Below are 22,479 nucleotides of genomic sequence, written 5' to 3' on the forward strand. Positions count from 1 at the left end.
GGTTTGTGAAGCAGCGCCTGGAGTGGCTATAAAGGCCAATTCTGGAGTGACAGGCTCTTCCACAGGTGCTGCAGAGAAATTTGTTTGTTGGGGCTGTTGCACAGTTGGCTCTCCCCTTGCGCCTCTGTCTTTTTTCCTGCCAACTACTAAGTCTCTTCGACTCGCCACAATTTAGCCCTGTCTTTATGGCTGCCCGCCAGCTCTGGCGAATGCTGGCAACTGACTCCCACGACTTGTGATCAATGTCACACGATTTCATGTCGCGTTTGCAGACGTCTTTATAACGGAGACATGGACGGCCGGTGGGTCTGATACCAGTGGCGAGCTCGCTGTACAATGTGTCTTTGGGGATCCTGATTGAGGTGTACAAAATCATGAGAGGTATAGACAGGGTGGATAGCAAGAAGCTTTTTCCCAGAGTGGGGGATTCAATTACTAGGGGTCACGAGTTCAAAGTGCGAGGGGAAAAGTTTCGGGGGGATATGCGTGGAAAGTTCTTTACGCAGAGGGTGGTGGGTGCCTGGAACGCGTTGCCAGCGGAGGCAGTAGACGCGGGCACGATAGCGTCTTTTAAGATGTATCTGGACAGATACATGAATGGGCAGGAAGCAAAGAGATACAGACCCTAAGAAAATAGGCGACATGTTTAGATAGAGGATCTGGATCGGCGCAGGCTTGGAGGGCCGAAGGGCCTGTTCCTGTGCTGTAATTTTCTTTGTTCTTTGTTCTTAAACAAAGGAACAACATTGGCTATTCTCCAGTCCTCTGGGACCTCACGTGTAGCCAATAAGGATACAAAGATTTCTGTCAAGACCCCAGCAATTTCTTCCCTTGCCTCCCTCCGTATTCTGGGGTAGATCCCATCAGGCCCTGGGGACTTATCTACCTTAATGCTTTGCAAGACGCCCAACACCTCCTCCTTTTTGATAACGACATGACCCACACTAGCTACACTCCCTTCCCTCGACTCATCATCCACCAAGTCCTTCTCTTTAGTGAATACTGATGTAAAGTACTCAATTAATACCTCGCCCATTTCCTCTGGCTCCACACATAGATTTCCTTCTCTCTCCTTGTGTGGGCCTACCCTTTCCCCGGTTACCCTCTTGCTCTTTATATAGGTATAAAAAGCATTGGGATTCTCCTTAATCCTGTTTGCCAATGACTTTTCATGACCCCTTTTAGCCCTCCTGACTCCTTGCTTAAGTTCCTTCTGACTTTCTTTATATTCCTCAAGGGATTCGTCCGTTCCCAGCCTTCTAGCCCTTACGAATGCTTCCTTTTCCTTTTTGACTAGGCTCACAATATCCCTCGGTATCGAAGTTTCCCGAAACCTGCCAAACTTATCCTTCTCCCTCACAGGAACATGCCGGTCCTGTTGATTTACCCTCAAACAGCCTCCCCCAATCTAAATTCTTCAGTTCCTGCCTAATATTGTTATAATTAGCCTTCCCCCAATTTAGCACCTTCACCCGAGGACTACTCTTATCCTTATCCACAAGTACCTTAAAACTTATGGAATTATGGTCACTGTTCCCGAAATGCTAACCTACTGAAACTTCGACCACCTGGCTGGGCTCATTCCCCAATAACAGGTCCAGTACGGCCCCATCCCTAGTTGGACTCTCTCCATATTGTTTCAAGAAGCCCTCCTGGATGCTCCTTACAAATTCTGCCCCATCCAAGCCCCTAGCACTAAGTGAATCCCAGTCAATATTGGGGAAGTTAATATCACCCACACTACAACCCTGTTGCTTTTACATCTTTCCAAAATCTGTCTACATATCTGCTCCTCTACCTCCCGCTAGCTGTTGGGAAGCCTGTAGTAAACCCCCAACATCGTGACTGCACCCTTCCTATTCCTGAGCTCCACCCATATTGCCTCGCTGCATGACCCCTCCGAGGTATCCTCTGTGATATTCTCCTTAACCAGTAATGCAACTCCCCCAACCCTTTTACATCCCCCTCTATACCTCCTGAAGCTTCTAAATCGCGGAACATTTAGCTGCCAATCCTGTCCTTCCCTCAACCAAGTCTCTGTAATAGCAACTCTGTAATAGTTCCAACTAAGAATCCAAGCTCTAAGTTCATCTGCCTTACCTGTTATACTTCTCGCATTGAAACAAATGCAATTCGGACCACCAGTCACGCTGTGCTCAGCAACATCTCCCTGCTTGCTGGCCTTATTTACTAGTTCCCCCTCAGTTATTTCTCCTGGTGTCCTATTGCTCTGGTTCCCACCCCCCTGCCACAATAGTTTAAACCCTCCCGAGTGACGCTAGCAAACCTCGCATCCAGGGTATTTGTGCCCCTCCAGTTTAGATGCAACCCGTCCTTCTTGTACAGGTCCCACCTGTCCCTGAAGAGATCCCAATGATCCAGATATCTGAAACCCTCCCTCCTACACAAGCTGTTCAGCCACGTGTTTAGCTGCATTATCTTCCTATTTCTAGCCTCACTGGCAAGTGGCACAGGGAGTAATCCCGAGATTACAACCCTAGAGGTCCTGTCTTTTAACTTTCTACCTAACTCCCTGAACTCCCCCTGCAGGACCTCGTCACTCTTCCTGCCTATGTCGTTCGTACCGATGTGTACCACAACCTCTGGCTGTTCATCCTCCCCCTTCAGAATGCCCCCTGTCCGTTCAGGGACATCCTTGACCCTGGCACCAGGGAGGCAACACACCATCCTGGAGTCTCTTTCATGTCCACAAAAGCGCCTATTTGTGCCCCTGACTATAGTGTCCCCTATAACTATTGCTCTTCTGTGCTTTACCCCTCCCTGCTGAACAACAGAGCCAGCTGTGGTGCCATTGCTCTGGCTGCTGCTGTTGTTTTCCCCTGATAGGCCATCCTCCCCAACAGTATCCAAAACGGTATACTTGTTAGAGAGGGGGATAGCCACAGGGGATTCCTGCACTGACTGCCTGCCCCTTCTAGCGGTCACCCATCTATCTGCCTGCACCTTGGGTGTAACCACTTCTCTAAAACTCCTGTCTATGACGCTTTCTGCCACCTGCATGCTCCTAAGTGCATCCAATTGCTGCTCCAACCAATCCATGCGGTCTGTGAGGAACTGCAACTGGGTACACTTCCTGCAGATGTAGTCGTCTGGAACGCTGGAAGCGTCACGGACCACCCACATCTCGCAGGTGAACCACTCTAACTGACATTTCTAGCACTACTTAATAAATTAATTTAAAATAAATAATTAAATACTTATTAAATCCTTACTGAATTAAGTTACAATTAACTATCTGGTCCCTAGTGCTAGATTTCTACTATTAATATTAAATGCTAAATACAGTAATCTCCTCCCTCTGGTTTAGTTACTCCTCTACTTATTAATTAATTAGCTAATCAGGGTTTTAATCAATTTTTATCAATTTTTTATTTTCAAATTCAGTACAGATTCCTTACCAGCCAATCAGGTCACAGCTTTCCTGTGACATCACTTTTTCAGGGGTTTTTTTCCACCCGAGGAACTTACCGGTCCGGAACTCCGCCCTCCGAGTCTTCTCCCTGGATGCAGGCTGCGAATCCCCGAGGTAAGTTTTTTATACTTACCGGTCCGGAACTCCGCCCTCCGAGTCTTCTCCCCGGATGCAGGGACTTTGCAACATATCAAGTGATATGGGGCCTGATTTTAACTCTGTGTAAGTGGATGGATTTTGAATGATAAAAATCTAGCACTAGTCTGGGACAAGTATCTTTTTCAACTCTGTGGGTAGTATGATCTGAATTAATAGGGATAGCTATGAGATCAAAACAAGACAGAACGCCTTCATCTTTCTAGGACTTTTGCATCTTCAAGATCAAGACTACCTTTCTTCTTGCAACTATCTGTCTACCACCCCCAATAACGTCCCACCCATTCCAGTCCAGGATTCCATCTCTTTCAAAGATCATCTTGCCCATGTGACTCACCTCTTGCCATCCCCTTCCCACTCAAGACTTGACCATCCAACTCCCCTTCACGGTCCACTGGCTAACATTGTTGATAGTCCCCTTTCCTCTTCTACCACCCTCAATCCATCTGCTATCTTCAACTACTATCACATCTCTTATCTCCAATCCATCTCAAAGGACAAAGAACCTACAACTGTCTCCCACCTCTGTATCCATCTCTCCTGACACAGTAACAGGAGTAGGCCATTTAGCCATGCGAGCCAGTTCTGCCAGTCAATTAGATCTTGGCTGATCTGTACCTCAACCCCATTAATCTTTGACCCATATCCCTTGACAGCCTGAACTAATAAAATCTATCAACCTCAATATTGAAAGTTTCAGTTGCCCCAGCATCCACTGCCTTTTGGGGGAAGAGAGTTCCAAATTTAAAGTACCCTTTGTGTGAAGGAGTGTTTCCTGATTTCACTTCCGAATGGCCTGACTCTGATTTAAAGAATGTATCTCTTGTTCTGTTTTTCCCCACCAGATGAAATATTTTCTCTTTATCTACTCTATCAAATCCTTTTGTAATTTTGAACACCTTGATTAGCTAACCCCTCAATCTTCTTTAGTCAAGGGAATACAAGCCATTTTATGCAACCTAAGAGCATAATTTAGCTCTTTAACCACTCCACCCAGTATCAATCTGGTAAATCTGTGCTGCAGTCCCTCCAAGGTCAATATATCCTTCCTGAGATGGAGTGCCCAGAACTGAACTGAGTACTCCAGATGTTGTCTGACCAAGGTTCCATATAGCTCATGCATAACTTGAGATAAAGACCAGCATTTCATCAGCCTTTTTGATTTAACTTTGTATCTGTGGTCTAGCTTTTAGTAATTTGTGTGCACAGACAGCAAAATGTCACTTCTCCTCCACAGCTCCTAGGCACTCACCATTAAGAAAATATTTCAATTTGTCTTTTTCAGATCCAAAATGAATGACTTCTCTCTTCTTCAACATTAAACTCCATTGGCCATATTTTTCCCGCTACTTAATCTGTTGCTGTCCTGAGACAACTGGTGGTTTGTGAAAGGCGCTATATAAATGCAAGTCTTTCTTTTCTTTTCCTGCTTTCATCTGCACAGCTTACTATTCCTCCCAAGCTATCTGCAACATTGGATCTACAACTCTGTATTCTTTTATCCATATCATCAATAAATATGGTGCCAAGTTTAGACCCCAGTACAGATCCTTAAGGAACACCATTTATCAGTATTATAGTATTTACATTATTTACATCACTCATCTCTTACAATACTTTCATCTCTCTGTACCCCACCTATTCAAATCCCTCCAGTCTTGTGTGAACCCTTTTTACTTCCAGTTATTTCTCTTTACAGATTAGAGAAAAAAGAAATACATTATGTTGTACATATTTAACTTGGGAATACAGAAGAGTCGTCCCTAAATTGTGCCCATAAATGTTGAAGTAAACCGCTCTTGGAGGAGAAATTATGAAATTGCTTTTGACCAAACTGGATATTGTCCCCTCAATTTTTGAGTCACTGTCCAAAAGGAGTATATTGTTATGGGAGACAGCAATTTCCCTTATGTTAGAACATATTTTGTACCAGACAATTAAACAATACTGTTCCTTCAAACAATAATCAATGATTTGATTGCTTAATTAGCGTTTACCTCAAGTAAATCTATCCAATGAAACACACTTAAATAAATATACTAACCATAATTTTCTGGAAAATTCTTCCACTGAATTAACTCAACCAGTTCATTGAGAGACAATCTTGGCCATTGCTGGTAAAAGGGACAGGCTTGGATCAGCTCTTCCTTCACTATGTGATTATCTAGCATTATATCCTTCAATGCAAAAAAGGAACATTTCTGTGACTCCTTGTTAGCTCTCTTGTTCATATAGTTAAAACAGTGGAAAAAAGAGGAATTTGGAGTCCAACAATTGTCAATAGATTTAAACAAAGTACTTACCATTTTTACATGTTCATATTGCCCAGTGGAAATTTTGAGGATTTCGCAGTTGTCTTCTGTGAACACTGATATAACACTTCTATTTGATTTCTGATTTGGAATTGGTACCAAGGAACCAAAGCTGTCTCCACAAGACAACTGGAAACAAAAAAATAAAAATGAGCTTCTGAAGAGTACTCATTCAAACCTGAATGGAGGCATTTAGTCTTCACTATCACATTATTTCATTTTAACAGTCATTCATGTTTACATCTTCATGTGCAAATTTTAAAAACTGCTAACTTATCCTTCTTGTGATTCCTGTGGAAACAATAATCATTTAAAAATAGTGTCTAGGGCTGAAGGTGGTCTAGGTTTCATTTAAGCCTGGGGGAGTTGTGGAAAATGGGCCATATTTTGACTCTTGTCTGTATTCTGCCACTTTTTGACTAGATCTTTCAAATTTCAGTCAGGTAAATGATTATTAAATTCACATGCCCCTGTCTCCCCACTCTCCCATTGTCAGGGGTCATGTCAGGGAGAGTTTCTGGGCTTCCACAGAAATTCCTTCCTTTATGCCCTTGAAGGATTTCAATGGAACTCATGCCAGTTGATGCCCAGTGTGAGTCCCTTTGATGTCTTTTATAAAAGGTGCAAAACCTTTAACAGAATAAGATAATGGATCACAGAGAAGATCAATTCCTTCTCTAGTTGGAGTGACTCCACTAGGAGCAGAAGGGCTTTTTTTTCCCCTTCAGCCCATTGAGCCTTAATAGGACTTTTCTCGATCTGATAACAGCAGATTGTCAAAGTCTTCAAATGAAACCTTGCAAGCACTGGTGAGCTATTCCAGCTATGTAAATGACTCCATTCCCAGGATTTTGGATAGGGACTCTCGCTTTTATTATATTTTTTTATTTAGAGATACAGCACTGAAACAGGCCCTTCGGCCCACCGAGTCTGTGCCGACCAACAACCAGCCATTTATACTAACCCTACAGTAATCCCATATGCCCTCCCACCTACCTACACGAGGGGCAATTTATAACAGCCAATTTACCTATCAACCTGCAAGTCTTTGGCGGTGGGAGGAAACCGGAGCACCCGGAGGAAACCCACGCAGACACAGGGAGAACTTGCAAACTCCACACAGACAGTACCCAGAATTGAACCCGGGTCCCTGGAGCTGTGAGGCAGCGGTGCTAACCACTGTGCCGCTTCAAGAGAGGTCAAATGGGGGTGGGGTTCCACTCTATCAGAATAACACAAGTAGAATAGGGTCCATGAATTTCCAACCAATGAGGTTAATAGTCACAGAAAATTCAGCAAGATTCACTGGCTAAGAATTAAAAAGAGTAACATCGACAGAACTGTTAATTCCCCATACATGCAGCTTTATTTTAATTTTGATTTTCTCCTTAATTGAGAGACTTGAGTGACAGAGTCCACAGACCTCTCTCCCTGTTCTATTCTTGGTTGTTATAAGAATAATGACTTTTGTTGGAAATGTGTGCCAGGGATTTTCACAAGGGTCTTTGTGAGCAGCTGTAATTTTGGCAGCACATTTGAGGAAACCCTGGAGAAACAGTATAACGGGCATTTATGCCATTTTTATAGGGTTTCTGTTGATTGTCTGAGAAAGATATGATAGGAAAGCAGGGAAATTCTACCCTATATTATCCAGATAGAAGTGGTAAATTCTCAAAAATGTAATACATTATTTTCTCCTAAGTCATGCAGATCAGGAAGATCCCAAACTTTATTTCCATTATACGCTGCATTATCTGATCTTAGTTAGGATAATACAATTAGCTTCAAAATTTCTAGGGTGTAACAGATTTAGAGTTTGAGTTTAATACTTTCTCAGGTATAGTGCTGCTCATGTAGTCAAAGTATCTTATGTTTAAGAACACGGCTGATTTACCTCAACTCCACTTTCATGCCCATTCACCATATCTATTGATTCCCTGAGGGATCAAAAACCTATTGATCTCAGTCTTGAATATACTCAATGATAGAGCATCCACAACCCTCTGGGGTAGAGAATTACAAAAATTCACAACCTTTCGAGTGAAGAAATTTCTCCTCGTCTCAGTCCTAAATGATCGACCCCTTATAGTGAGACTGTGCCCCCGTGTTCCGATTCCTCAGCTAGAGAAAACAACCTCTCATTGTCTACCCTATCTCGCCCCTATAGAATCTTCTTTGTTTCAATTAGATCACCTCTCATTCTTCTAAACCCCAGAGAATATGCGCAATATACTCAACCTCGCATGATAGCACAACCCTCTCATTCCAGGAGACAATCTAGTAAGTCTTTGCTGTACTGCCTCCAAGACAAGTATATCCTTCCTTATATATGGAGTCCAAAACTGCACACAGTACTTTAGGTGTGGTCTCACCAAAGCCCTATACAATTGTAGCAAGACTTCCGTATGCTTGTACTCCAATCCCCTTGCAATAAAAGCCAACATGCCATTTGCCTTCCTAATTGCTTGCTGCAACTGCATGCTAACATTCTGTGTTCCTTGTACGAGTACACCCAAGTGTCTCTGACATCAACATTTCAAAGTCACACACCTTTTAAAAAATCTGCTTTTCTATTTTTATCAAAATGAATAACTTCTCACTTCCCCACATTATACTCCATCAGCCATTTTATTGCCCACTCACTTATCTGTCTTTATCTCTTTGCAGCCTCTTTGTATCCTCCTCACAGTTTACATTCCTACCTAAATTTGTATTGTCAGCAAACTTGGCTACATTGCTCTCAGTCTCTTTGTCTGAGTCATTAATAAAAATTGTAAATAACTGAAGCCCCAGCACTGATCCTTGCAGCACACCACTAGTTACAACCTGCCAATTTGAAAATGTCCGTTTATCCCTACTCTCTGCTTCCTGTCTGTTAACCAATCCTCCATCCATGCTAATGTATCACCCCCAACTCCTTGGGCCCCTATCTTACATATCAACCTTCTGTGCATCAGCTTATCAAATGTCCTTTTGAAATCCAAACATACTGCATCTACTGGCTCCCCTTTAATGATCCTACTGGTTACATCCTCAAAAAACTCTAATAAATTTGTCAAACGCGATTTCCCTTTCATAAAACCATGCTGACTCTGTCTGATCATACTATGATTTTCTAAGTGCATTGTTAAGATTCCATTAATAATAGATCCCAGCATTTTCCCGACAACTGATGTCAGGCTATCTAGGCTGCAGTTCCCTCTTTTTTCTTTCCCTCCTTTCTTGAATAGCGGTGTTACATTTGTTAACTTTAAATCCACTGGGACCATTATATAATATAGTGAATCTTAGAAAATCAGAGCCAGTGCACCCACTATCTCTTCAGCTAACTCTTTTAAAAACCTAGGATGTAGGCCATCATGTCCTGCGATTTGTTGCCTTTTAGTCCCTTAAGTTTCTCCAGTACTTTTTCTCTGCTGATATCAATTACTTCAAGTTCCTCACTCTTATTAACCCCTTCTATTTTTGGTATGTAATTTGTGTTGTTTACTGTGAAGACAAACACAAAATATTTGTTCAATGTCTCTGTCATTTCCTCATTCTTCATGATCATTTCTCCTGTCTCTGCCTCTAAGGAATCAACGTTTACTTTTGCTACTCTCCTTTTTATATAGTTTCAAAAGCTCTTACAATCTGTTTTTATATTCCTGGTTAGCTTACTCTCATATTCTATTTTTCCCCTTTACATCAACTTTATGGTGGCTCTTTGCTGGTTTCTAAAATGGTCGTAGTCTTCAGGTTTACAACTACTCTTTGCAACATAAGTCTCTTCTTTTGGAAGCATGGAGAACTGTGAGGAGGAGAAGTGTAGAACTCCAAAAGGATATAGACAAGTTGGTGGAATGGGCAGAGAGGTGGCAGATGAAGTTCAATGCAGAGAAAAGTGAAGTGATTTATTTTGGTAGGAAGAATATGGAGAGACAATATAAAATAAAGGGTACAATTCTGAAGGGGGTGAAGGAGCGGAGGGACCTGGGTGTATATGTGCATAAGTCATTGAAGATGGAAAGACAGGTAAAGAGAATGGTTAATAAAGCATACAGGATCCTGGACCTTATTAAATAGGGGCATAGAGTACAAGAGAAAGGAAGTAATGTTGAACTTGTATAAGACACTAGTTCGTCCTCAGCTGGATTAATGCGTCCAGTTCTGGGTGCCACACTTTAGGAAAGATGTGAGGGTATTGGTGAGAGTATGGAAAAGAATCACGAAAATGGTTCCAGGGATGAGGAACTTTAGATATGAAAATAGATTGGAGAAGTTAGGACTGTTTTCCTTGGAGAAGAGAAGGCTAAGAGATGATTTGATAGACATATTCAAAATCATGAGCAGTCTGGACAGAGTAGATAGAGAGAAACTGTTCCCACTCGTGAAAGGATCGAGAACAAGAGGGCAAAGATTTAATGTATTGGGTAAGAGAAGCAAAAGTGACATGAGGAAAAACTTTTTCATGCAGTGAGTGGTTAAGGTCTGGAATGCACTGCCTGAGAGTGTGGTGGAGGCAAGTTAAATTGAAGCATTCAAAAGGGAATTAGACTGTTATATGAAAAGGAGGAATGTGCAGAGTTATGGGGAGAAGGCGGGAGAATGGAACTGAGTGAATTGTTCTTTCAGAGAGCCAATGTCGACATGATGGGCCGAATGGTCTCCTTCTGTACTGTAACAATCCTGTCATTCTTTTAATCTAATACGATCCTTAACTTCCTTAGTAAGCCACAGATGGATCTTTCGTGCTGAGTTTTTTTAGTGGAATGTATTTTTATTTAACATTTTTAATTGTTTCTTTGAATGTTTCCCACTGTTTATTTACCGCCATACCTTTTAGTCTATTTACCCAATCAACCTTAACCAGCTCTCCCCTCATATGTACATAATTAGCTTTGTTTAAGGTTAAGAATCTTGTTTGTGACTGGAGTATGTCATTTAGGGGTGTGCCACACTGCTGAATATCTAACTTTATGACAGCGTAACCCAAGGAGGTAATAATAGGATCCCCTGGTGATCTGAACTGGTTATCGCATTTGCATGTTCTCTTAAACATCTCCAACAATATATCCCCAAATATTGGTCCCTCTCAGACCCACAAAATGTTTTATCCCAAACATCCATGAGCTCACAATTTCTATTTCATGGTTTAAATTGCCTGAAGGCTGAAAATTCATTTTTTTTCCATTTCATAGTTACTTGTAAATTTTGTGCCTTCTTGTCATTTGACACAGGCTACATTGATGCATTCTGAATATCATAGTTTCAAAGGAGCAGGGTGAAAATTACAACTTCTACAATGTATCTTTCTCTCATGCTCATTTGGCAAACTCCAGTGATCAAGGCCCATGCGAAATCTCCAATTTACACCCCAAGCTTCAGAAAGAAAGGCATTTTTAACAAGAATTGACCAGTTTTACAGGTAAGTTTAGTGACTGTTTTCAGAATTGTGCAATTTTTTAATGCATCTACTGTTATCAAAGCTCTTTTTACACTATCCAGTGATCTGACTGAAGAAAGAAAACGTACCAAAAAGTGTGAATAAATTATTACAGAACCTGATTGGTTCATTCTATAGTGGTTTCTAGTTCCTGATTGTTGGGTTTAAAAAAATGAATGTGAAAAATTTACTTGGTTTTGAGATGCCTGGTCGCTGCTGACTTATAGTTTTCCAATCTAAGAAGTCATTGGTTGTACCACATGGCCCTAAATTCTCTCTTCCTCATTGCAACGATCTACGTCAGTGAGAAAAGAATCCAGTCTCAAAAGGTGCAGCTTTTTTTGTGACCAGTAGCAGAACATTAATCAAATCAATAGGTGCTTTCTTGGTGATTGTCACAATGTATTCATATTAAGGCAGTCCACTTTATCAGCACACTTTGCTCAGGTGTCAGCCACAACTCAGTAGCAGCATCTTTGTCTCTGAGTTAGAAGGTTATGGGGTTCAAGTCCCACTCCAAAGACTTAAGTACATAATCATGAGGGTCTGCTACACTGTCAGGTGCTGGCTTTCAGATGAGGCATTAAATCAACATGCTGTCTGCCCTCTCAAATGAATGTAATAGTGGGACTATCGAAGAAGAGCAGGGGAATTTTTCTGCTTTCCTGGCCATTATTTATCCATCAACCATAATCCTAAGAACATAAAAACATAAGAAATAGGAGCAAGACTAGGCCATTTGGCCCCTTGAGGCTGCTCCACCACTCAATAATATCATGCGTCTGATCTGATTGTGGCCTTAATTCCATTTTTTTGTGACCAGTACCATAACATCAATTAAATCAATAGGTGTTCCCTGGTAATTGTCACAATGTATTCATATTAAGGCAGTTCATTTTATCAGCACACTTTGTTCAGGTGTCAACTATAACTCAGTGGTAGCATCCTTGTCTCTGAGATAGAAGGTTGTGGGTTCAAACTCCATTACAAAGACTTAAGGCTTTGGATTATGCCCCCCATAACCCTTTTCTCTCTTGTCAATCAAAAATCTGTCCAACTCAGCCTTGAATATATTCAATGGACCAGCCTCCATTGCTCTCTGAGGTAGAGAATTCCAAAGATGAACCACTCTCTGAGAGAAGAAATTCCTCTTCATCTCCATCTTAAATGGGAGATCCCTTATTTTGAAACTGTGCCCCTTAGATCTAGATTCCCCCATGAGGGGCAACATCCTCTCAGCATCTACCATGCCAAACCCCCTCAGAATCATATGTGTTACAATAAGATCACCTCTCATTCTTCTAAACTCCAATGAGAATAAGCCCAACCTGCTCATCCTTTCCTCATAAGACAAATGCTTCATCCCAGGAATCAGCCTAGTGAACCTTCTCTGAACTGCCTCCAATGTAGGTACATCACTACTTAAATAAAGAGACCAAAACTGTACATAGTATTCTAGGTGTGGTCTCAACAATGTCCTATAAAGTTGTGGCAAGATTTCCCTACATTTATACTTCATCCCCTTGACAATAAATGCTAGCATTTCATTTGCCTTTCTAATTACTTGCTGCATCTGCATGATAACTTTTTGTGATTCATGTATGAGGATACCCAGATCCCTCTGTACCACAGCATTCTGCAGCCTCTCTCCATTTAAATAACCTTCTGCTTTTCTATTTTTCCCACCAAAGTGGACAGCCTTACATTTTCCTACATTATATTCCATTTGCCAATTTTTTCCCCACTCATTTAACCTATCTATATCCCTTTGCAGACTCTTTGTGTCTTCCTCAAAACTTGCTTTCCTATCTTTGTATCATCAGTCATTGTTAATAGGGTACTTAAGGACCTCAATTGGCCTCTGGGCAGGAAGGCCTATCCCGCCCCCAGGAAGATTGCTGGGCGACAGGGAGGTGACGAGCCTTCTGCCCCACTGCTCCCCGTGCCACCCGTGGCGATTCTTCATGCACCCCACCACGACTCCCCCCATCCTGCCGCCTCCGATCCTGCCTCGGGGAGGGTGGGGGGGGGTGGGCCTGTAAAATCCAGCTGTGAGTGTGTTAGTGTTTGCGTCCACAGTGCTGCCCCTTATAGTGTGTGATCCATGCAACCTTAAACTTAGGATTGTACTTCCCCTAGGTGCATGAGGTGGCTGCTGCGTTGCAGTAGGATTTTTTTCAAGTAGCTAAGTCCCAAGATGGGATTTTAGGCTGCATCCGCGGTGTGGCTCTGCTCGTGTACTCTCATGACCTCTCAACTGCAGGAAAGGAATTAATGGTACCGATGAGATCAATGAAGCTCTGCTATATGGCTCCCTGTAACTGGTTACCCAGCCTTTTGAAGCTGCAAGTTTATAGTGTGTTTCTGTTGTTGGTGTTTTTCTGAGGGTGATGTGTGTTGCTATGTGCGCAGTATTATTATGCCCCTACTGCATATATCTCATGGGCCATCTATTGAATGAGAGAATGCTGCAAAAAGTCAGTGATCTGTGCAAGCTTTACAGCTGACCTGTCTGAGGGTGCAGCAAATGAACATTTATGGTGTACACATGTATATAAAGGTACTTTGGCACTTTTGATGCCAGCAAACCTTTTTTTTCATTTGCTCCCAAGAACAGCTGACCTCCATCTGTGCAGCTTGTTTTTACAGAGTTCAGCACCAAACAGGGTCAACCTTCTTTATTGCATTTACAGCAGTAAAACCTCCTAGAAATCATTACTGAAGGCGCATGTCTGTGATGCTTTCCTCATCACACACCTGCTTCAAATCACCTGTACCCTTCAGCTGAACAAATGCAGGTTGGTAAATTAGTAATTACTTTAATTAATAAAGGGTTGAAGGGTAATGGAGAACAGGCAGGAAAGTGGGGTTGAGGCCGAGAGGAGATCAGCCATGATCGTATTGAATGGTGGAGCAGGCTTGAGGGGCTGAATTGCCTACTCCTGCTCCTAGTTCTTGTGCCCTTATGACCTTATGCAGCCAGCTCCCCTTTTGCAGCAAAAAGCAGCCCTGATTTTGGCAGACTCAGAAAATTGAGTCTGGATGCCAATTGTAGATGCACAATTTGATTTTGTTTCAAATATATTAAATACTTTTCAGCCAGGTAATTTCATTTTATTGTACTGTGCATCAACATATTTGGGGAAGTGGGATTGGAGGCAATTGGGCCAATTTTATTTTATCATGTCAAAGTTACTTCATTGGATATTGTTACGAGAGTGCTTCTTTTTTTGTTTTTAAGGACTTATAGTTGAATTATGGACATTGATTCATCTGGAAGCTTGAAGAGATGCTGAACTTTGTGTTTTTTTTAAAAGAAGTTACCGTAAGGTTTCTAGACTTGGCTTGTAAAGAAGCCCTTACTGGAAGACACTTGTTTTCAGATAAAATGCCAGCAGGGATCTTGTTGTTTTGACCTGGGGAGATGTTTACAACGAAGTGACATGTCAAGATATATAGAGGTCAGGAGGCTTGACTTCTAGAATGTTTTGGTTTCACTTTGAAGTATTACAAAAGGCAGCTATTTTTGCCTGCCAAGAAAAGCCCAGCCCATCTCTCTCTATTGGAAAGAAACCCTGCATATCCAGTGTGTCAATCTCCCCTTCTTTTTGTATTTGAAGAAACCCTGTGTATCAACTGTGTGGGAACTGAAACCCCTGTTGTCACATTTCTGCTGCAAGGTCTATCTGAAGCCTCTGTAGCTGCATTTCTTGGAAAGCCTACCCAAACTGATCTTCAGCATCACTTGGAAAGAACTGTTCTAGGAAGATCACAATGACAACCATCTATATGCATTTGGGATGCCCAACCAAAACAAGAGATATCTTTCCACATCTCTTTTTTACTTCCAAAATTAGCAAGTATTGTTTGCCTTTGCTCCATGACCTTTTGGTCAGCAATGTGGCCTTGTCCAATCTACACCTTCTCCTTTGTTATCTCTTGCCCCACCTCCACCTCACTTGCTTATAACCTGTGACTTTTCTAATATCTGTCAGTTCCGAAGAAGGGTCACTGACCCGAAACGTTAACTCTGCTTCTCTTTCCACAGATGATGCCAGACCTGCTGAGTGGTTCCAGCATTTCTTGTTTTTATTTCAGATTTCCAGCATCCGCAGTATTTTGCTTTGATTCAGCCGAAGTGTTTTTTTTTGTCTTTTGTTCTTGTAACAGAGCTCTAAAGCAAAATTCCCTTTTATTTTTCCAGTTACCCATTGTACGTGTGTGTGTGTGTGTGTGTGTGTGTGTGTGTGTGTGTGTGTGTGAGGGGCTAAGGTAAAAAGGGAATTTTTTATACTTCAATCTGTGTGTCTATGCTATACTTCATTACTGGTTAATACTTGTTTTATAATAAACTGATAACGTTGTTGTTTATTAAAGAAAACTGGTTGGTATGTTTTATTCTTGGATAAAAATAGAGTCTAGATTGACCGTATCGGTAAGTAGGAAAACTTAAATACTTGTAGTGACCTGTGGAGAAGTGGGACGAGAATAAACAGTGCACTCCACTGCCGCGGACCTAACAATATATACTTTAGAGCTTTTTTAATATTCATCATCAGTGTGGTTAAGAGAGGACTGGGAAAGGGAAGAGGGAGGAGTTGGAAACAGCAGGGTCTAAATTGCTCCTAATTCCATGCATTTATTTCTCATGATCTGAACATTGCACTGCATGCACTTCATCTTTTCTTCTGATTTTACACTACTCCTTTCCCTTCACTTTTTTTTGATCAAGCACCTTTGCCCAGAATTTCTACAGGAATTCTTTCATGGAAGCTCAGCTGAACATTTGGAAAAATGGCATCAATAGCTAAGGGGAATTACAGGGGAATGCAGAATGCCCTGGAAATTCTCCTTCTTGGTTCCCTTTTCTTAGTCTTTTCTGTTTAGAACAGATCAATTTGATTTTCCTCCTTTACTCTCTTTATTGTTACTGCAATCCATCAATTTTCTTAATTTTTAAAAATTTGTGTATTCACCTCGTCTACGTAAATTTTCTCTACTTGTTCTTTCTGGTTACTTTTATTTTCCCGACCCACTTCCTTCCTAGTTTAAATTACTTTTCACTTCCAAATTTATCCTTTTCTCAGCACATTAACATCCTCCCTTTTCAGATGTGTGGCCCAACCTACCGGAATAATCCCCATCATCCCCAGAACTAGTGTCTATGCTCACAGAGCCAAAACCTGCTTCTGGATACCATCTTTTTAGCTTACCTGTTAAGCTCCCTAACATTCCTAACCTTCCTTATTTCAGCATGCAGCTGGAGGAGTAATCCGGAGACGACTACACTTTATGTTGTATTCCTAGATCTCATCCCGAATCTAAACTCTATTGGTAGGACTTCAGTACTTTACTTCCGTGTGCTCCCACATGAACCACCAAGATTGGTTGTTTTCCCTTCCATCTATTATCTTTTCCAGTCTATGCTTCATCTTTCATCAAGCAGGTGGGGCAGAAATGCTTCAGGAAGTCAGAACCACCATCACCCAGATTTATATGTAGTGGGTAGGGAAGGAGTGCTGATCCTGGCAGAGGATGGAAAATCCAAGTTGGTGTTGGAGGCCTCACTGATTTTGGGTTGGTTCACAAAGGAAAATTTAGCCTTCAGAGAACAAATGGATAAAGAATGGTTCTTTTTAAGGAGAGGGGTGATGATTGTGGTTTTGAAAGGGAAGGTGACATTGGCTGAAAAATGGAAAGCATTGACTATGCAAGTCCTAGGATGGCAGTTGATTGACTCAGAATTGAGTGGAGAAGGAATCAACGAAGTATTCAAATTTGTGGAAGCAGACTAGAATCCTTTGTGGTTCAGAAATGTAAAAAAAATGCTCAGCAATTTAAACAATCAACATTTGAATCAGAAATCAGCTACATATTAATTGTCTATGTCCAACATAGTTGCGGATCAAGAATCTCATTTGCTACACCATGTAAATTTGGAGTGGTAGTATCGCCCCTGACACCGCTGCTGGGACAGAGAAAAATAATGCTGGTAAAACCTATTTAAAAGACAGCATCACTTTTCTGCAAGAATGGCTAAAGCAACAATAACCTCAGAGGTGTCTAGAGCTGGATGTGCTTCCAGATTATCAGATGCAATTACGGCGTATCTTTTGACAGAAGGGAGGAAGCCCTATTACAGAGTGAGGGAGGTGGGAGAAAAGTCAGTGCTACCTTTGGCATTGCACTGGTGATCAAGGAGTCAATTACTGCAGTAAGGAGGGATGATATCTTAGAAGGTTCTTCAAATGAGGCCATATGGGTAGAACTTAAAAACAAAAAGGGGGCAATCACTTATATGGGAGTGTACTACAGGCCTCCAAACAGTCAGGGAGAAATAGAGTAGCAGATATTTTATTTTATTTATTTAGAGATACAGCACTGAAACAGGCCCTTCGGCCCACCGAGTCTGTGCCGACCATCAACCACCCATTGACATTAATCCTACATTAATCCCACATTCCTATCACATCCCCACCTTCCCTCAATTCCCCTACCACCTACCTATACTAGGGGCAATTAATAATGGCCAATTTACCTATCAACCCGCAGGTCTTTGGCTGTGGGGGGAAACCAGAGCACCCGGCGAAAACCCACGCGATCACAGGGAGAACTTGCAAACCCCACACAGGCATATGTCGGCAAATCTCAGAGAGGTGTAAAAATAATAGGGTAATAATAGTAGAGGATTTCAACTTACCTAATATCAACTGGGATAGTCATAGTGTAAAAGGCTTAAAGGGGGCGGAATTCTTAAAATGCATACAGGAGAGCTTTTTGAGCCAGTACGTAGAAAGTCCTACAAGAAAAGGGGCAGTATTGGACCTAATCCTTAAGAGTGAAGCTGGACAAGTGGTAGAAGTGTCAGTGGGGGAAGCATTTCAGGGATAGTGACCATAACTCTGGAAGATTTAAGGTAGTTATGGAAAAAGACAAAGATGGGCCGGAATAAAGGTACTGAATTGGAGGAAGGTCGATTTCAATATGATAAAACAGGATCTGGCCAGAGCGGATTGAGAGCAGCTACTTGTAGGAAAGTCTACATCAGACCAGTGGGAGTCATTCAAAGAGGAAATAGTGAGGGTTCAGAGCCAACATGTATCCGTTAAGGTGAAGGGGAGAACCAACAAGTCCAGGAAACCCTGGATGTCAAGGGATATAGAGGATTGGATCAGGAAAAAAAAGGAGGCTTATGGCAGATTCGGAGCGCTGAAAACAGCCGAGGCACTAGAGGAATATAGAAAGTGTAGGGGGTACTAAAAAAAGTAATTAGGAGAGCAAAGAGGGGACATGAAAAAACACTGGTGGGCAAGATAAAGGAAAATCCTAAGGCGTTTTATAAGTATATTAAGGGCAAGAGGATAACCAGGGAAAGAGTGGGGCCCATTAGGGACCAAAGTGGCAATCTGTGTGTGGAGCTGGAGGACATAGGTGAGGTTTTAAATGATTACTTTGCATCTGCATTCACTATAGAGAAGGACGATGTAGGTGGAGAGATCAGGGAGGGAGATTGTGATATACTCGAACATATTAGCATTGAAAGGGAGGAAGTATTAGCTGTTTCAGCTGGCTTAAAAGTAGATAAATCCCCAGGCCCAGATGAGATGTATCCCAGGCTGTTATGTGAGGCAAGGGAGGAGATAGCAGGGGCTCTGACACAAATTTTCAAATCTTCTCAAGCCACAGGAGAGGTACCAAAGGATTAGAGGACAGCGAATGTGGTACCATTATTCAAGAAGGGTAGCAGGGATAAACCAGGTAATTACAGGCCTGTGAGTCTAACATCAGTGGTTGGGAAAATATTGGAAAAAATTCTGAGGGACAGGATTAATCTCCACTTGGAGAGGTAGGGATTAATCAGGGATAGTCAGCATCAATTTGTCAGGGGGAGATCGTGTCTAACTAACTTGATTGAATTTTTCGAGGCGGTGACTAGATGTGTAGATGAAGGTAAAGCAGTTGATGTAGTCTACATGGACTTCAGTAAGGCTTTTGATAAGGTCCCGTATGAGAGATTGGTTAAGAAGGTAAGAGCCCATGGGATCCAGGGCAATTTGGCAAATTGGATCCAAAATTGGCTTAGTGGCAGGAGGCACTGGAGGAGGCAGGAGGTGATGGTTGAGGGTTGTTTTTGCGAGTGGAAGCCTGTGACCAGTGGTGTACCACAGGGATCGGTGCTGGGACCCTTGCTGTTTGTAGTGTACATTAATGATTTAGACGTGAATATAGGAGGTATTATAAGTTAGTTTGCAGATGACACGAAAATTGGTGGTGTCATAAATAGTGATGAGGAAAGCCTTGGATTACAGTACGATATAGATGGGCTGGTAAAAAGGGCAGATCAGTGGCAAATGGAATTCAATCCTGAGAAGTGTGAGGTGAAGCATTTTGGGAGGACTAACAAGGCAAGGGAATATACAATGGATGGTAGGACCCTCGGAAGTACAGAGGGTCAGAGGGATCTTGGTGTACTTGTCCATAGATCACAAAATGCAGCAGCATAGGTAGATAAGGTGGTTAGGAAGGGATATGGGATACTTGCTTTTATCAGCCAAGGCATATAATATAAGAGCAGGAGGTTATGATGAAGCTGTATAAAACGCTAGTTAGGCCACAGCTGGAGTACTGTGTACAGTTCTAGGCACAACACTATAGGAAGGATGTGATTGCACTGGAGAGGGTGCAGAGGAAATTCACCAGGATGTTGCCTGGGCTGGAGCATTTCAGCTATGAAGAGAGACTGAAAAGGCTAGGGTAGTTTTCCTTAGAGCAGAGAAGGCTGAGGGTGGACATGATTGAGGTATACAAAATTATGAGGGGCATTGATAGGTTAGATAGGAAGAAACTTTTTCCCTTAGCAGAGGGGTCAATAACCAGGGGGCATAGATTTAAGGTAAGGGGCAGGAGGTTTAGAGGGGATTTGAGGAAAAATGTTTTCACCCAGAGGGTGGTTGGAATCTGAATGCACTGCCTGAAGAGGTGGGAGAACAGGAACCCTCACAACATTTAAGAAGTATTTAGATGAGCACTTGAAACGCCATAGCATACAAGGCTACGAGCCAAGTGCTGGAAGATGGGATTAGAATAGTCAGGTGCTTGATAGCCGGCATGGGCACAATGGGCCGAAGGGCCTGTTTCTGTGCTGTATAACTCTATGACTCTACCTCCAATATCTCAAGAACAGCCACACAGCGGGGAGGCAGTGGCGTTATGGTAATGTCACTGAACTGGCCATCCAGAGCCCCAGGCTAATGCCCTGGGGACTTGGGTTCAAATCCCACCATGGCAGCTGGTGGAATTTAAATTCAATTCATCAATAAAAATCTGGAAGCTATCATTGATTGTTGTTGAACCCCATCTGGTTCACTCATGTCCTTTAGGGAAGGAAATCTGCCGTCCTTACCTGGTCTGGTCTTCCTGTGACTCCAGACCCACAGCAATGTGGTTGACTCTTAACTGCCCTCTGAAATGGCCTAGCAAGCCTGTCCAGGGAAATTAGGGGTGGGAACAATTTCTGGCCTTCCCAGTGACACCTACATCCATGAAAGCATAATAAAAAATGTACCAAAAATAGTCAACTGACTATTGTTGTTGTTCTTGTAGAACACACTATAGATATGTTAACACATTGTTATGATGCCTTTACAAATCAATGGCATCCTACAATGCAGCCTGGATCATTGTAGTTTGCTAAATACTGTATACACCACTGCCCAACTATGCATGCAAATGGAGCAACGAGAGAAGGAAGGCAAAAAAAGCAGCAAATGGCCTAGACAAGCAGGGGCTGAAGCACATTTTCCATCTGCTACAACTATTCAGCAGCCCGTCACTGTCAATAGTTATTGTCTACATCTTCTCCATGCTCTTCAGAAATACTCCTTCTTCTATCCTTCGACACATTACCAAAGGTCCCATTCATGTCACCTCCTGATACATTATTTAACACCGTTACAAGAACACTTTCTGAACAGTGTATAATTTCATTGCCACAGAACAGTATTAACCTCAATGTGATGTATGTGTCTTCCTAGGTTAAGCACTCTCGTCCTATACCACCTTGTACTTTTTCTATGTGTTCCACACAGCAAGGGTGTGTGAGATGACTGGCTTCTATGTGTTGATCAAAGGGCATTGCCATTCGCCTTGACCTCTATGAGCTAAATCTTCACACGGCCCAGCAGCCATTTCTGCAGTTGAATAGGTGCTGGCTATGCTTATATCTGGATGTGTTGTTATCCTGGGAGACAGCATCATCATCCATGCCCATTCTACTCTTATATTTGCCTCTGGACATTGTCTAACCACGCCCATTGACCACATGACAACAGACCTAATGACAGCAACTAAATTGTTGAAGTCTAGTTAATAGCTTTCTCCATCCAATTCCCATGCCTGAACATGCAATATTAAGAAAAAACCTATTGCACGATGTAGCCAAAATCCTGTATCGTGGCAGACTGAACATTCATGACATATGGTCGGAGTGACCTTAGAACCTCTGCCATGAAGGGCTCCAGTGCAAATGCCACATGTTAGAGTGCAGTGTTAGGATCATCAACAAGAACACTTTCTGAACAGTGTATAATTTCATTGCCACAGAACAGTATTAACCTCAATGTGATGTATGTGTCTTCCTAGGCATTATAATGCAGAATGGATCCAAGCTGGTCATCCTCTGCCAACAAGTAGTTTCTGCCACTTGTGGTCTATATATCACCCTGTCCACCTTTGCTAATGGGAAATTGAAGTAAGACCTACACAGGACTGCCTCTTGCCTTAAAACATTTCCCTGCTAAGGGAGATCCCTCCATGGATCACCACCTTGACATGGTGCAGAGGCTTCAGCACTCCGACAATCCTTGAGTGATGCCATCGGGAGCTCCTTGCTCCTGGTAGGGCCACCCATGGCGGCAAGGTCAGGGAAATGTGCCAGACAAAGTGCAGTCCAAAAGGTCCTCAATGGCAGAACAGGCAAAGGAAGACTGTGTGTCTCACCGGCTGCGAAGGCGGAAGAAGGCTGCAGCGGCAAGGTGGTCCCGGTCATCGTGGTTCGACACATCACCGAAATCTGACTACCAACCCGTGTGGACAATGGCAGTGCCCCAAAGTCCCCATGTTAAACAAAGTCATGCGCAGGCACCTTTTTCCAC

The 22,479-nt window shown here is 42.4% G+C and overlaps 1 protein-coding gene across 2 annotated transcripts in view; it reads right to left on the reverse strand.

Moving 5' to 3' along the window:
- The window catches only part of cnbd1 (cyclic nucleotide binding domain containing 1), a 222,977-nt gene that overhangs the window by 91,983 nt on the left and 108,515 nt on the right, over positions 1 to 22,479 (reverse strand). For both annotated transcript variants that reach the window (XM_068030845.1, XM_068030844.1), the window contains exons 7-8: positions 5,893 to 6,030; positions 5,634 to 5,766 (exon numbers count right to left, since the gene is read on the reverse strand). In XM_068030845.1, coding sequence (XP_067886946.1) covers positions 5,634 to 5,766; positions 5,893 to 6,030 — 271 coding nt within the window. The remainder of the gene's footprint in view (positions 1 to 5,633; positions 5,767 to 5,892; positions 6,031 to 22,479) is intronic.

The sequence above is a fragment of the Heterodontus francisci genome, chromosome 5, assembly GCF_036365525.1.
Source record: "Heterodontus francisci isolate sHetFra1 chromosome 5, sHetFra1.hap1, whole genome shotgun sequence".
Classification (NCBI taxonomy): domain Eukaryota; kingdom Metazoa; phylum Chordata; class Chondrichthyes; order Heterodontiformes; family Heterodontidae; genus Heterodontus; species Heterodontus francisci.